The sequence below is a fragment of the Equus przewalskii genome, chromosome 28, assembly GCF_037783145.1.
Source record: "Equus przewalskii isolate Varuska chromosome 28, EquPr2, whole genome shotgun sequence".
NCBI lineage: Eukaryota > Metazoa > Chordata > Mammalia > Perissodactyla > Equidae > Equus > Equus przewalskii.
The window spans coordinates 18,286,402-18,303,457 of NC_091858.1; the positions used below are offsets into that span (position 1 = coordinate 18,286,402).

The 17,056-nt window shown below is 35.9% G+C and overlaps 1 protein-coding gene across 1 annotated transcript in view; it reads right to left on the bottom strand.

Annotated features, from left to right (window-relative positions):
• MSR1 (macrophage scavenger receptor 1) overlaps positions 1–17,056 on the bottom strand; it is a 76,363-nt gene that overhangs the window by 33,952 nt on the left and 25,355 nt on the right. Inside the window, exons 6-7 of the mRNA XM_070599111.1 lie at positions 10,188–10,268; positions 4,771–4,860 (exon numbers count right to left, since the gene is read on the bottom strand). Of these exons, the coding sequence (XP_070455212.1) occupies positions 4,771–4,860; positions 10,188–10,268 (171 nt within the window). The remainder of the gene's footprint in view (positions 1–4,770; positions 4,861–10,187; positions 10,269–17,056) is intronic.

The following is a 17,056-nucleotide window of genomic DNA, read 5'->3' on the forward strand; positions in this document are numbered from 1 at the left end:
AACAAAAGCAAGGAGCTTTCCATACACGTCATCTTACTTGACCACCTTTTGAAACTCCCTCTGCCTTTGGATTTTTCGTACCACATTCTCTGGGTTTTCTTCCTCACTCTGGCTGCTTCTGTTCAATCTACTGCTTTGCTGTTTCTGCTCAGCCTGTACTTCTGGAACTACTTAAGGCTTTATCCTAGGCCCCTTGTCTTCACATCTTTTTCTCATTGTCTACCCACAAAATATAATTAAAATCACTGATTCCAATGAACATGTATATATCACAGCTTCAGCTTTGTCCTTCTAGCTTTTGCCTCTCCTCTGAACTCCATAGCCATATATTCAACTATCTATGAATATCCGCATGAATGACACAGAGAAAGTGTTCAGTAAGTATTTCTCAAATAAATAAATGAACTATTTATGGTCCATAGTTTTAGATACTCCCAAGAAAGACCATAACTCACCCTTTGTGGAATCAGACTTGGAATGGACTCCAAAAGTCTGAGTGGAGAGAAGCACATTATTTACATGGTAGAAAGTCTAGTTTATTGGACAAGGTTATATCCAGAGTCCTCAAGGGATTTTGAAGATATGTAAGGTTACACTTCAATTCAATCCTCAAAGCTTTCTGAAGTAAGTATGTCAGATCTTGTAAATGCCCTACTCCATAGATCTTCTATGCATGAAGAAAGCATGAATTCTTCCTTTTCTCTTCTCTTATTTGTGTATCTGATCAGCCAAGGACTATGCCTTATTCGTTCGTCATTTCCCTGTATCTAGCATTGTACTTTGTATATATAGTATGTACTTAATACATGTAGAAGGGGTTGGGGTCAGGAAGAAAAGGAGAGCAGGGGAGAAAGCAGGAGAAAATAAATAAATAGTCCTGCTCTTTCTTTAATTTTTTGCTTTGAACTCTGATAAAGCTTTTGATATCACTCAGATAGTCCAGGCTGTGTCATTAGACTATCAATTATTGGATTTCATCTCTAATTTTACCAGCTTCTGTGGACTCTTGTAGAGGAAGCACTCTGTATTAGTCCTTGTTTTAGTCTGCAGTACAACTAAAGCAGTACCAGGCACTGCTGCTCACATTTCTACCAAATTTGAACCTTTTTATAAGGAAGTGATATCTTAAGGATATTTTTTTTTTTTTTTGAGGAAGGTTAGCCCTGAGCTAACCGCTGCCAATCCTCCTCTTTTTGCTGAGGAAGACTGGCCCTGAGCCAACATCTGTGCCCATCTTCATCTACTTTATATGTGGGACGCCTACCACAGCATGTGCCATGTCCGCACCCGGGATCTGAACCGGTGAGCCCCAGGCCGCCAAAGCGGAACATGTGAACTTAACTGCAGTGCCACTGGACCAGCCCCTTAAGGATATCTTTTGTTAAAGGTTTTATTACCTCTTCCTTTGGTTTTATTTTTGCCGAGTTTCTTTTGCTCCACTCCTTTTCGTTACCTGAAGATGTAGTTCTCAAGGTGTGGTCCCTGCATCAGAATCATCCCTATCACCTGGAAACTTGTGATGAATGGAAATTCCTGAGGGAAACCAAACGCTGACTCTTGAATCAGAAACTCCAGGGGTCGAGTCTAGGATGCTCTGTTAACAGGCCCTACAGGTGACTCTAATGCCTGCTCAAGTTGGAGAACAACAGACCTAGAGAAATTCTATGCATCTCTTAGGCCAGCACTAGCACCACTTCTGTAACACGTTGTCTTGCTCTGTGGAATTAATGACTCTCAACTCTCTACTCCCATAGCATTTTGTCCTACTTCACAAATGTTTATCACTTACCATATTACATTATAGCTAATCGCTTCTGTATTTTTCTGTCTCCTGCTCTGGGAGGGCAGTGCCTGTGCTCTATTATCTCCAGCATACAGTGAACCCTCATAATACTGTGTTGACTGCATGAATGACTCAGTGAGCGCTCTCCCGAGTACTTTGACTATGGGCACTTGCTGAATTCTAGGAGTTTAGGAGTAGAGAGAAACCTAGAGCTTGCACTGGCTGTAGCTAATAACTAACATGTATATGCAGCCTGCTGTGTGATAGACACTGTTTGAAGCACTTTAAGACATCTATTAATTCATTTGATTTTTATAGAAATTCTAAAGTGTGGGTCCTCTTACCAGCCCTGTTTTGCAGATAATAAAACCAAGGCACAGAGAGGCTAACTAAGTGGGGAGGTAGGGTTCAAACCTAGGATTCAAACATGCACTGTGCTATCCCTGGAAAATACAAATATGGACCATGCTATCCTTGTGCTTTCCAACAAGGCAAAAAGAATAATATACATGGAATAACTATGTGCCACCATGAGATTCAAGTTCAAACCCCTCTGACAAACATTTAATCCTCCAAAACAAACAACCTCAGATTAGATACGTCACACAAACTTTACAGAATCATCTTTTTGATTATACTTTTGAAGAGAGGTCATTGTGAAATTCCTGCGAGAAAACTTTTCAAGGATGGGGAACTAGCTTGTGTCATATCCCCAGCTCCAAGCAGAATGTATGAGACAAAATAGACACCTAACAAATGAGGAAAGTTATTTCTCGTTAAATCAGTTAAGTTGTGCTATAGTTACACGACTCTTCTGTGGTTCATTTCTAACTTCTTCCCTGACCACATCGAGAGAAAGTTGTACTTAACAGACAGACACTTGTGAGAAATAGTGAGGCTTTCTTAACATTCCTAAAATTTCTGCCACTTTTCCCCTTTTTGTGTAGTCTTTATAGAAAGACAAATTAGTAACTCTAATTTACTCAGAGCTCATAGTGATATTCATTGGTAAAGTTAATCTTATGATTTAATACAAATAGGAAGTTATAAATAGATCATGCCAGAAAGAGTCCCAAACAAAATCTTACCACAATTTTGCCAGGGATAATAAATGACTATCTATTTGAGATAGATAGTAGACTAAGACACCATTTTAACTAAAACAACACAAATAAAATATCTTTTCTCACTTCACAGAATTATTTTGAATTATCTTGGAATCTATAAGTAGCTTCACAATTTTGTCAAATTAAAGGTTTTCAAATACATTTATCTGTTGAACACAAACTGCCCATCCAGGAAATTCAGCAATTCCTGAGCGATGTAGATAATGTCAAACAAATTAACAAACAAACACACACTTCTTCCCACGTTGCCAAAAACGCCTGATTAAAGCTAGCTGGTTTTAGAGATGGTTGGTACATAAATACATCATTCAGTTCAGGTGCTCAGGTCTCTGGGGGAGACACAGTCCACAAACACTGATACTACCAAAAATACCTCAACCCACATATTAGAATTGCTAAAATCCAAAACACCGATGAACATCAGATGCTGGTGAGGATGTGGAGCAATAGGAACTCTCATTCATTGCTGGTGGGAATGCAAAATGGTGCAGCCACTTTGGAAGATAGTCTGGCAGTTTCTTATAAAACTAAACATAGGTCTACCACGTGATCCAGCAATGACACTTCTAGGTAAACTCAAGTCCACACAAAAATGTGTGCATGAATGCTTATAGGAGTTTGATTTGTGGTTGCCAAAACTTGGAAGCCACCAAGATGTCCTTCAATAGGTAAATGGATAAACAATTTGTGGTGTATCCATACATTGGAATATATTGAGTATTAAAAATAAATGAGCTATCAGGCCACAAAAAAATATGGAGAAACTTAAATGCATATTGCTAAGTGGAATAAGCGAGTCTAAAAAGATTACATACAGTACAATTCCAAGTACATGACATTCTGGAAAAGGCAAAACTATGGAGATAGAAAAAAGATCAGTGGTTGCCAGGAGTTGGGGAGGGAGCAGGGTGGTGATGAGTAGGTCAACCACTGGGCATCTGCTTCACAGGGCAGGGAAACTATTCTGCATGATACTCCAGTGGTGGCTACTTGTCATAACACATTTGTCAAAACGCATAGAAAGCAGAATACTGAGAGTGAACCCTAATATAAACTGTGGACTTTAATCACAATGGATCAATATTGGTTCACCAATTATAACAAATGCACCACACAAATGCTCGATGTTAGTAACAGGGGAAACTATGTGGGTAGGTAGTATATGGGAACTCTGCGTTTTTTGTGCAATTTTTCTGTAAACCTAAAAACTGCTCTAAAAAAAATCTGTTAAAAAAACACCTCAATGATAAGGATCCTATTCTCTTGGTCATACTTTTCTTTGAAATTAGGGTAAAGAATAAGCCTGTCTCCCTCTACAATTTCTGTGCAAAGTTCACAATTCAAGCTTAGGCTACTGGCATAAGGAGTAGAAATAACATCAACATGTATGTAAATTTTAAAGGGCCCAATCAATGTTGATTAAGTACTTATATATAATACCAGGCAGTTTATCTTGCATAGGATAAGATTTCAGGTCTATCTCTATTTTGCTAACCGTAACTGAACAAAGTTTGGTCAGTTTTGGTTAAAGAGATATTTATACTTTGCTTGTTTTTCTTTGCCCGTCTTTCCACTTTCTTTCTTCTAAGATAGATACCATTTTTCATGGTGATTTATGATTATTTGGGGTTTATAAATCCTGTTTTATTTTTAGTAAACTATTTTCTGTAGGGATATAGAAACTTTCCTCAGGTGGACAGAAATCAGTTTCAAAATGTTTAAGACCACAAAATAAATTGCATGAGTGCTACTGTTCATGCTATGATGACCATCATTTTGTTATCTAGGAAGTTGAAAACAATGTGTGTGGACTGTGTTATTTTACATATTCTATAAAGATAATATACGTTATCATAATACCTGTCCTCCCGCTCTTCCCCGGTTGTCCTGGGTATCCTCGACTTCCGGGAAAGCCAACTGCTCCCCGATCACCTTTAGGACCTGAAGGACCTACATGGTTAAAGGAGGAAAACACAGTGGTAATTATTCATTTTTCATATAGACTTGAGGGTATAATGAACAATCTAGTTTCATTGATGAATATGAAATAGGTGAATCTCCAAATAGAGGAAAAACATCTTTCCTAAAACTTCATGTGTGCCATTGGTAGATAATATAAACAGTAAATAGAATGTCGGTACAATTAGTACACTGTAGACATTCAATAAATACATTTTTTATTACAAATAAAAGCACATGAGAAAAAAAAAATCTTGGGGTTTTAACTAGAAGTTTCATGCAGTCTAATCAGAAATCTCCAAATGGCAGGATTTTGCTGTAGCTGAAATGATAACTTTGAGATGTATAAGCTGAAAATTGAGTTCTTAAGAATTGTCGCAGAAAAAGCACAACTCAAGCAATAAGAAATATCAAAGAGTATTTATTTAAAAAACAGGGGTTCTATTTCTAGAATATATTACTCTATCTCTCATGGACTTATTTTTACATATTCCATTGTAATCCCAAACAATAGTGTAACTCTGTGTGTGTGTGTCTGTGTGTACAGTATACAGAGATTCATTTATGGGTATATATTATACACATATGCAAACCCAGGGTTTTACATGCTTAAATAAAAACAGCCATTTTTTTTTTTACCCCAAATATCTGTGGTGACTATGAAAACTGCATATAATAGAAAGTGTTATTTTCCTGTGGAGTAAAATATTTCATCCTGGAGTCCAGTGGTTTGAGAGAAACTATTGTAAAAATCTCACTGTAGATGTCATTATCAGTTCACAGAGATCCTATTAACCCAATTTTCAGTTAACTCCTTGGGAAGCACATTATGAAAAATTGATTATACATCTTTTTCCAGTGTCAATCTTTTAATATATTACCATTAATTTACAAGTTCCAGGAGTCAGGACTTACGCATATTTAATTCATTTAAAAAATCTTTTGAGATTCATTTATATAGACACCTAAAACTGGGTTAACTGTTCTCTATGAAATGTTCAGTTTAAGAAGTATATTATTTTAAATAGTTAAATATTATTCAACCCAGGGTAAAACTTTCATTCCAATGGAAATTAAGTAGGTATCTAAAGCAATAAAATGGTAAGTTATGTTTAGAAATGTTAGTAAAGTCAGGCCACCTCAATTTACTCAATATATATTACTTTGTGTATATATTGATATATTGTGTATATATAGTATATATAGAAATATACAATATATACCTAAGTGCAATATATACATATGCACAATATTGATATAAGTACAATATATACATATGTAAAATATTGAGATTATATATATAAGTACTTTGTAGTACATATTGGCTAGACTTCATAGCATACAGCCTAAAAAATACATAAAATCAGTTCTCAGGACAGGCTTATAGATGAATATTTGTATCTTTCTTCACTATCCAAGCAAGGTAGTCAGAACTTTCGACTTACAATTGTTAAAATCTGTCACTCAAATTTATAAATAAAAACATCAACTCTAAATTCTCTCTCTCTTTTTTTTTTTTTTTAACCTTAGAACATCCTGCACTCTGGTGTCTCCCATTTTTACCATTTATCCATTAATTCAACAAAAGATATATTATGCTTGCATGTTGTGCATCCCTATCCATTCCTGGAGTTACAAAGGTTTTCATCCAAACAGATCACCCAGTGTGGAGAAACAGTAAGGGGAGATGGATGTAAGAAAGTTAGCAAATAAATTTTAAAAAAGGTAATGTTGGACGTCGTAATTTTAGAAAAATGAAGAAATGTAATAGAGAATGCCTTGGGATCTGCTTTAGAGAAGGGGATCAGAAAGAGCCTCTCCAATGATGGCTCATTGAGTACATTACAGTGACACTCAGAATACAGCTATTCTACTAGAAATTATGTTATATTTTCAAATAAATAAAATCCATGAATCCATGAAATTCAAATGAACCCATGAAGGAAGCACAGGTGATACTTTCATTGCAGTCACTCGATCATCAGACCTCTATTATGGGAGAAATTTAAGCAGCTCTACATGGCCTATGGGTCATGTGACTTGTTTGTTTAATGATGTTTGCAAATATGACTCCTAAATATAAGCACCACAATTGAATTTTATTCTAAGAGATCAGATTCTCTGAGCCTTTGAGTTGGCAATCAGCTAATTTTCTGCAATTTTATCTGTGGCAAAGGGAAAGGGTCTGGCACCTGCTTCTAACTCACAGGCAAAATCAGCACATTTTACCCAGAATCCAGCTATGGAATGTGAGAGCTTCAAGGGACCGTACAAATCATCCCGTCCAAATATGTCATTTTGCAGAGGCGGGAACAGAAGACCAGAGAGATAAAACCATGTACATAAAGCTGGTTTGATAATAATTCACATATTCTCGGTTCCCAGCTCTCCATCCAGGCTTCTTTCTGTGGTCTAGCGGACTGGTTAAGAGCACGGACTCTGAAATCATGTCCATCTGGGATCAAATAGTGGCTCTGCCACTTACCAGCTGCTGACTGATCTTAGGCAAGCCATTTAACTTCCCTGTGCATCTGTAAAATGGGCATATTATTTGTACCTACATTATAAATTTGATGTGATGATTAAGAGCTAATAAATGCAAAACACTTAGAATAGTGCCACCACATCATAAATGCTTGGTGTTAGGTCTTCTTTTTCTCCTCCTCTTTTTCCCCCACCCCTTCTTCCTCCTCCCTGTACTCCTTCTTTGTAGTAATATAATAATTATTTTCACCAGCCTTTTGTGTATAGTTAGCAGTGACATTTTTGGATGCTTTTGCACAGTTTGTTACCTCCCAAACAAATCTGCTTTCAGGGCCAGCCCTGATGGCCTAGTGGTTAAAGTTCAGCACACTCTGCTTTGGCAGCCCTGGTTCAGGTCCCCAGGCATGGAACCACACCACTCATCTGTCAGTAGCCATGCTGTGGTGGCAACTCACATAGAAGGACTTACAACCAGACTATACAACTAGGTACTCGGGTTTGGGGAGGGAAAAAAATGAGAACAAAAAAACCCCCACCTGCTTTCAATACTCATGCACAGAGCAACAGCCTGAAGCTGTCAACATTCTTTCCTTAAACGTATATTTTAGGGAGCATTGTCCTTGTTGAGGCCTGGAGGAGAGGCCTCTCTGGGCCATAGACTATGAGGAGGGGCAGGGTAGGGCAAAGACATGCACGGGAAAGTGCTCAGTAGACATTTTTTCAAGTAAAATGCATTAGGTCATTCTCCCTGGCATGTTTCCAAGGAAATGATATTCTGAAATGGATTTCTATTATATTATTCTGAAGTGAAGCACATTTTAACATAATGTCCACCCCAGTACATGAGTAACAATTGTAATATATTTAATATATTGACTATTTAAGACCACTAAAATAAATACTTAAATTTCATATCATGGTTGTTAGTCTACGTGACTTTGACTTTGTCAAGCTGAGTTTAGTGGGCTCAATTGGATGTATAAGTGGAGTTTTAATGAACTTGCTGAAATCAGGAAGTAGAATTATCATGCCGGTACATCATATACCCTTAAATTCCAGATTCTAGTACCAAGTATGGGGCAATTAGGCAATCTGGCAGAGCGCAAAACAGAATGAAGCCATTAAGTGGGGAAGAATCCATTAGGAGAGATGCCTGGAAATTGAAATACTTTTGCCGCAGTGCAGCAAACCAAATGGTAACCTAATAATCTAAAAGAGTCAATTTATCAGCCCAACAATGAAATCGAACTCTCTTTTATGAGGGACTAGATAATGCCTACTTGTGTACATGAGCAGTACCAAGTGGAACAGACTAGGCTCTCACTAAAAGAATCAAACCAGCTTTGCAATGGTGTCTGTTTATGGTATTAATAGAAGCTGAAACTTTCAAACTCCTCTTTCTATTTCATACATCTGTAGTTCAGAAAGAGCTGCAAAAGATGCTCCCAAGATGAAGCTTTGTTCGGCAAGTTATAGCCCAGACTGCCTTTATGGTTGAGCTATAAAGCTTTGACAATTGCAGTTTGTAATGGCAGATCTGATGGGACTTTGACAATAGCAGCTCTGGCAGCTGATATAATACTGGTTACTTCCCCTTCTTACGGCATTAACGCACCATTGTTAAGATCTCCTGAGTGCTAGTCAAGTAGAAAGACTTTTGTGAATAAAGAATCGTATCTGGTAGTACTTTCAAAGGCACACTGACAACCCACGCAATATATATATAGATAATAGATAGATAGATAGATAGATAGAGATATATAAAATAGATATGTTTTTTCTTTAAAATAATTTTAAAATCTTTTTAAATGTAAACTTCATATATTGCTTTTTAAGCACAATGTTTTAAAGGTCATTTAAGTATCAAATTCATGCTCTTCATTTTTAAAAGTTATTTTTCTAATGTAACCTGGGCTAGTAAATACATTGATCAAAAAGAAGAACATTTTGTGTCATCAAAAGACAGAAAAATAAGATGATGTACATGGTATTTAGACATGTTTTTGGCAGCACAAACCATCCTAGTTATGATTAGACCATGCAATGTATTCCCCGCTTACAAAAAGCATGCAAGGTATTTGATTTCTAGCCAAGAATAACATGACAATCGTGTTATTGTTATTGTCTTTGTTTTCTTGAGAGGAAAGAAAGTTCATGCTCTTTCTCCTTTTCTGTCTTCTATTAGCTTCTTTCAAAATATTGCTTTCGAGATTGCAACATAGACAGAGGAAAATAATTTGAAATACTTTTGCTCTAAGTAAAATAGGGAGAGTGACTGACAGCAAAGGTAAAAGTCATCTGCGTTCTAGTCAGCATTTACATTCAGATTTCGTAGGTTTAAGCAGCTAATTTCCAGCGAAGGACTATGAAGGAATACAACCCAATTTGCCTTTGACTCATATTAATTATTTTTTTTTTTTTGCATTTTAAAAACCAGATAACTTGCAAACATATTCAATGTGAAGATGATTTTCATATTCTCCTTCACACGTGACCTAAAGCTAGGTCTGCCATATCTTGTTTCTAGTCAGTGATATAGATATAGACATATTCAATGACACAGATAGCACTCCCCAGACTTAATAATAGCCCCATGTGGTGGCTCTGGCTAAAGCATTTGACTTTCTTCAAAAATTAAGAGTCAGTGCTTACCATTCACTACGTTATAGTGATTAGGCCACTGGAACACTTAATTTCCATCTCAACATACACACACGCGTGCACTCATCCCACGGGGGAAATCAAGTAGCTCTTCACCACCCACCCCGGACACATATATGGATGTATATTACCTGATTCTGTAGTATATGATTAAGCAGTTACTATGTCCATACCTATTGGACCTGGAAAGCCTCGTGGACCAACTTCTCCAGCGGGACCTCTATCTCCTTTTTCACCTGGGGGCCCAGGAGGACCTTTAAAAAAAATTACACTTACTGATCATAGTTTCAAAGCATAGGTAAAATGGATTCATCATTTGTTGAAGTAAATTTAAAGTCTTTTATTTGTTGAGCAATAGCATAGAATGAATAAGACTTCCCTTCCTGAATGGAGGCACACTCTGCTATTGAGTAGTGCAATGCCCTACACAGGTGTGGGTGAGATAGCCCTAAACTAGACAACCAAATTATATATTCAATATCGTCTATGTGTGCCTAGCACTTTTCTACATTCTCAGGACTTGGGGGCAGAGAAAAGACACTGAATCAACGATGGCACAAACCCACTTTAGTATTGTGTAATACCAGGTGGATTTCACTATACTGAGTTCGATAGATGCTCATAGTATAGATACATTGAGTGGAAAATGTATAAGTAAAGATTTACAAGTCATGTGTGGTACCCTCAAGGGAAACAGAAGACCATACATAGTAGACAACCAAAACCCATATTGGTGAAAATGACAAACTCAGATATTCGTTGGAGAGATGCAGATCAGCATGAGTGGCAAAGGTTGAAAAGACTTTACTGAGGGAGAAGGATTTGAAGGGTACTTTGAAGAATAGGTAGAATGAGAAGAAAGAGAATTCTGGGTAAGTGGGAGAGATGTGGGGAAAGGCAGGACAGTAAAAATGAGTAAATAAATACTTTTTCAAGTAAAATATTAAGTAGAATCTCGAGGTAGATATAGATATTATAAAATAAGATGGAAAGGTTGCAGGGAAAAATTTGACTGCTTTTGTCTCACAATTTCCCAGGTGTCCTCTGAGTACTGAGTTGGATCAACATTTATTTAGTCACTTGAATTTTCTGTGCCCAGCAAAACACATATCCAGTGATCACCTCTATGGAATAATGGCACTAGGTATGTCTTTAGAACTTAGAGGTAATCCTGCCAGTACTCCCTTTTCTATATGGAGTATACAGGACAAATATTATTCCTTTCATTTAAAGCAGAATGCTTAGCAATTTTCTTTTCAATTCCAAAAGGGAGAAACAAACCTGGATACACCATAGAATAATCAAATAGCAATGTTTTAAAAGAGGCATTTTCAATTGCTATGATTCAGCCACATACATAGGCCAAGGACAACACACAACTATATTTAGCATCACTGGTCTACAAATTTTGTTTACACCTTTTAATCAGGTGTGGAGATAGAATACCCGAAGAATTCTAAGAGGGGGCCACATAAATAGGTAAAGATTATCTCATAAATACGTATATTCTGTCCATTTTCTTTGCTTCTTTGGAAGTCTTTGTCCCTGCTTCTCTCCATTTCCTTATTTGTTCCTTTTTTCAAGGTCTAACACGGGTGTTAGAACCTTCCTTCCCTGGTTACTCAATTTTCAAAATATCATTGCTCTTCTCGATGGCACATTGTCCCTCGCTCTTAAAACTCAACATTGGGCAGTAATATTTTATTGTATTTTCATTATAAAAGCAATTCTACTTATTATAGGAAATATAAAAGCTTAGGAAAAATATAATTCGTAATCCTATCATCTTAAGAGACTATTAACATTTATTTCCTGTTTCTGTGTGTGTGTGTATCTTTTTTGGTTGCATTTTTCTTTTTACATAATCATGGTGCAAGCAAATTCTCCTAAGCTACAGCTTAATGTTGGAGACATATATTTAGGTGTTGCACAAGAAATGTCATGGTTCTTCATCAGTGGGAATCTGTGTGCATCTCCTATTCCACGCAGAATGTAGTTCTTCCCAACAAAGGGAGTTTAACTTTCAAGACCACAAACACAGCTGCAGTTCATTGCTCTCTGCACCGCGATGAAGGAGGGGCAAGTAGGACAGAAAGAGTCAATTTGCAGCCAGAATTTTGCTGAGTAAATTGAAGAGAAGCAAATCCACAGTACTTAAGGATGGTGTTTTGGAAAAAAAAAAAAAAAAAGCACAAGAAATGATTTTGATTTAGTAATTAGGGTTCTAAAGCAAGACACAGACATTCCAGAAAAACTAGAATGTGTGAGACAAAAATCAAAGGCCACACAGACTAGATCTAGGCTCTCAGCCTCTGAGAATAAGAGTTTTCACCATTTCTTTAGTAGGTAAGAAGTGGAGCTCTTTCATAATCACTAACTATCCTTTCAATTATTTTGCATGTGACTATGTATGGTAAATTTATACAGCTCTAATGTTGGAGTATTAGTTCAATCATAGCAAACCCATCTGTGTTATTTCACAAAATTCTGAGTTGAAGATCCCTCTCTGTGTATTTTCATATAAAAATACTGACACCAAGTATCTGAACCCGAGTAAGAAAAGCAGGTAAAGCCTTTCCTTAAAGAGTTCCAACTAGGTGTATCAGATGATATATTTTTATTGTTATTTTATTCTTCATGTAACATTAATCTCACCTATTATATTATGTTTCATTTTTATACGTTGTTACATCTCCTCTACTGCCTAGAACAAAATGTGGGAAGTATCTCAATAAATGTTTTTAGCGTCTTTCAGCTCTTTTGGAGGGAATGGAAGTACACAGATCATATGCCACTTTTCTCTTAGCTTCTTGAGAACACTGTCACCATAACACTATCATGTTAGACTCCCAGACTGGTCTCCTCTCCACCCCTGCTACAGCTGACATCATCATCATCCTACAGGTGGACTTTTCTAGAGTTTTTTTTTATCTGGTCTGAACATATTTTTCTATTCTACCCTATTTCCTTCAGTGTCAGTTTTCATTTTTTTTAATTATATCTCTTTGTCAAAAAGCAAACCCAGGCATATTATATCATTTAAAATCCTCAGATAATAACATAGCACTAATAATATCTGCCTTAATTTCCAGAGCTATGCTCCTCTATGCCCCATTCTTTATGATCATCCATTTTCTACTTCATTCTTAATCGTGCCTCATATTTAGATCATCATAAAAATCTACCAAATCTTCTAAGCTATTGCTGCTTAAACCTGCCTCTTTTTTTTTTCTACCAGTTTTCATGCTCATTGACTTAGATATGTTTAATCTGGAAGAGGCCTTAAAGATTTCTGAGTCAAATATTCTCATAGAGGGTCAGAGAGAATGAATTGCCCATGGTGGTAAAGCTAGTTGGGTAAAACCAGATCTGGAACACTTTTTCCTAACATCCTAGGCTATACTGTTCCAAACTTAATTGACCTCATTTTTAGCATCTGCTCTTCCATTATTTCTGAGACGAATTTTTCCTTTACGTAGTTGTTAAAGACACAATCCATTTTTTCACATACCAATAATAATTGCACAAATCTCCAAATTCAAATTCTATCAATTGCTTATCCTTCTTCCTTATCATGAAAATTGATTAAATAGATAGATAATTTTTGGCACTTTTAGATCTTGGAAAGAAAATATGTTTAAAATGTTCTCAAATAAATATCATGCTATCTTTTCTCACCACTGAGCCCATTATATTTTATTTCTCTTAACTTCTTTCCCCGAATGTTCACCAACTTTGTTTCTTTAGATCATGTTATCCCCCACTCTCCACCAAACTCTACTTCACCATTTCAATAATAAAATTTCATTTAGTCCTTTGGACTCCAATTACTACAATTACTTGAGAAATGAATTAAAACATTGTTATCTTTTTATCTTCATGATTATTAGCCATTCTTAATATAAAGAGGAGAGACACAAAGTAATGATGCTAATCCTACCACCAACAAATGATAAAGCACTCATTAATTTATGTAATATATCTCTCAGGTTATAGTTTAATAAATATTTATTAACATTTTATTTTATGGCTAGATGTTGTAAAGGACATAAGAAATAGTCCCTAATTTTAAGAAACTTACTGTTCTAAGAAGAGGCAACATCTCACTAGAAGATAGTATGGGATACTTTTAGATAAGACTATCATACGAAGAATTCTCTTGTGAAAGAATACTCAGTGTTCAATATTAAGCAAGATGTAAATATCAGCAAGAGTATTATTATGGTGGAACCAGAGAAGTCTTCACATGTTAGATCGACATTGAATGATAGATATACTCAGATATAAATAGAAGAGGAAAGATATTATTTTAAGTGAAGGAAAAGGCATGAGGCAGGATGTAAAAAGTACTGAGTATGTTAGAATCAAAGTAAAATCAGTTGACGTATTTCCTGTCAAAAAGGGAAAAGGGAGGCAATGAGGTATTTGAAAGTAGTTGAGACACATTTTGGAAGACTTTGAGTGCTAAAGAGAGAAATGTAGGTCTAATGAGGAGGGAATGACAAACTTTTTGCCATCTAGGGTTTCCCTTCAGGAAGGCTGCATTCTAACAAGGGTCTGAAAGGACAGAGTCTGAAAGACTGAGGCAGGAAATGCTTGGGAGACTATTTCAATCCGGCAGAGTAGTGATAAGAATAATTCACACAAGAATATAAAGAAGTGACAAGACCACAAAGAATATAGAACATAAGAACTAAGGCTGGTCTGGGGAGAAAGAATAAAAACAACTAAAATTTCTATCCTGGAAACCTGGAAGAATGACACTACCATTACAAAGTTAACTTAATAAGAAGGAGGAGCTAGCTTCACTTATCCGTTCAACACATATATGATTGCTCGCCTACAATACACCAAGCTAATAGGTGCTGAGTATTAAGGGATAGACGAGACACAAGACTCAGCCACATGGAGCTCACATTCTATTAGAGAAGATACATGATAAACAAATAAGCAAATGTATATAGGAAACAATTTCATGTAGTCGTAAGTACTATGAGGAAGTTAAAGCAAATAATTATATAGAGGGATGGGGCATAAGAATAGGAATGGAAGAGGGAGAAATTATTTCTATAAAAGGTAATTTTGAGTGGAGCCAAGGAGTGGAGATCTAAGAGAAGAACATTTCATGAGAGACAGAAAGAGTCTCGTGAACATTATGGACAAGAAGCGAAACTAGCACTTCCTCCTTACTACCATATACTTCTTAATGGCACTTTCATTCTCCCAGATTTCCAAGTCAGGCAGAGGAAATGCCAGAGGGAAAATCAGAAAACAAAGGCAGGGAAGTAGATGGGTTCTAGACCAAGTAGAACTTTAGATTTTATTCCAAGTTCAATGGGAAGATATTGGAGTGTCTTAACCATGAGAGAGAAAATATCTAATAATGTATTTTTCTGATAGCACCCTTTTGCTCTACATTATGGAGAACGTATTAAGGGTAAAGTCAGGGAGAACAATTGGGAAGCTGATGTAGCGCATCAGACTGGAATACAGCTGCTTGAGTTAGAACAGTAGCAGAGGAGATGAGAAGGGCTTTTATTTGAAATATTGGATATAAGAAGAGTTAACAGGACTCATAGAGAGATTGGATGTAGGGAGAGAGAGAAAGAGACAAAGAGCTTCCAAGATCTTGGAGTGAGTAACTAGTTGGACAATGATGTAATTGACAGATAAGATGGGAAAAGCAATGAATTTGGTGGGTGGATGGGGGCGGGATGCTCAAGAATCAAGGATTTAGTTTTGGATTTGCAAAGTTTTGGAAACTTATTTGAAGTCCAAAGTGGAGTTGTCTAACTGTTAGAGGGAAAGCTGATTAATTCAAAATTTTCTTTATCATATTTTTAATGTAATAATTAAAGAATACATGCAATGTTTTCTATATAAGTGAACTACAAAGCACAATAATAAAGAGAATACCCCTGCAACATGGCAACCCAAGAAATTAGTATCTCTCCAGGTGCTCTCCGATCTCATTCATCTACTTTCTTTTCAGAGAGAGATATTAACCTGAATTTTGTGTTTCTCATTTTCCTGCATTTTAAAAACAACTATTTTTATTACATGTGTAAGTATCTATAAATATCCATGGTTTGCTAAACTGTGAACACTAGAAGCAAAAAAGGCACTATATATAGTCTACTTGGACTTGTTTCAAAAATGTTTTTCTTGTAAACACTTAGATATTAGACTTCTTAATTTTCCTAAACTAGTATTATGTAAAATGAAATCTTTCGGATTTCTGTTTCTTATTACTAGCTAAAATAAAAAGATTAAAATTACAAAATAGAGCTTAACAGACGTGGAACCTAGAATAAAAAGATCTAACATGACTTTAATTAGTGTTACAGAGGAACGGATTGAGAGAATCGTGGAGAAGAAACATTCAAAGAGATCGAAGCTGATAATATTTCCAAATTTATGATAGACTTAAATATGCAAATATAGAAAGAAAAAAGTGCCAAATGAATAAATTGTAGATATAAAAACACAGATTAGTGAAATTCCATGTATTAAAGACAAAGAGAATGACAAGCATTTTGGTAGCAGTCATTTTTAAAACAACAAGGAAAGCCAGAAGCCAGGGGAATAATATCTTTAAAATACTAATAGAAATAACAAAAATAGCTGTCAACCTAACACAAGTATGTGCACTAAGACAGTTTTAAAGATCAAGGATAATACAGAAAAAAAATGAAATCAAGAAGTCTCATCACCAATGGGCTTTCACTAAGCGAACCTTCAAAAGATAGACTTTGGGAAGAAGAAAAATAATTCCAGAAGAGATGGCTGAGACGCATTTGGAAGGGAAAAAAATGGTAAACTCATGGGAAAATCTAAATAAATATTGTCTGTATAATGTAAGAAAAATAATATTGTCTGTATAATGTAAGAAAAATAATATTGACAAAATTATTCATTTTAAAAACCCACATAAAATAAAAGTGAAATGCAAAAATAGGAGGAAACCAGGGAAGGGGGTCATCAGACAGAGCATTTTAAGTTCCTTGTACATTTTAGGATAAAGGTGAAGATAGCGATGAAC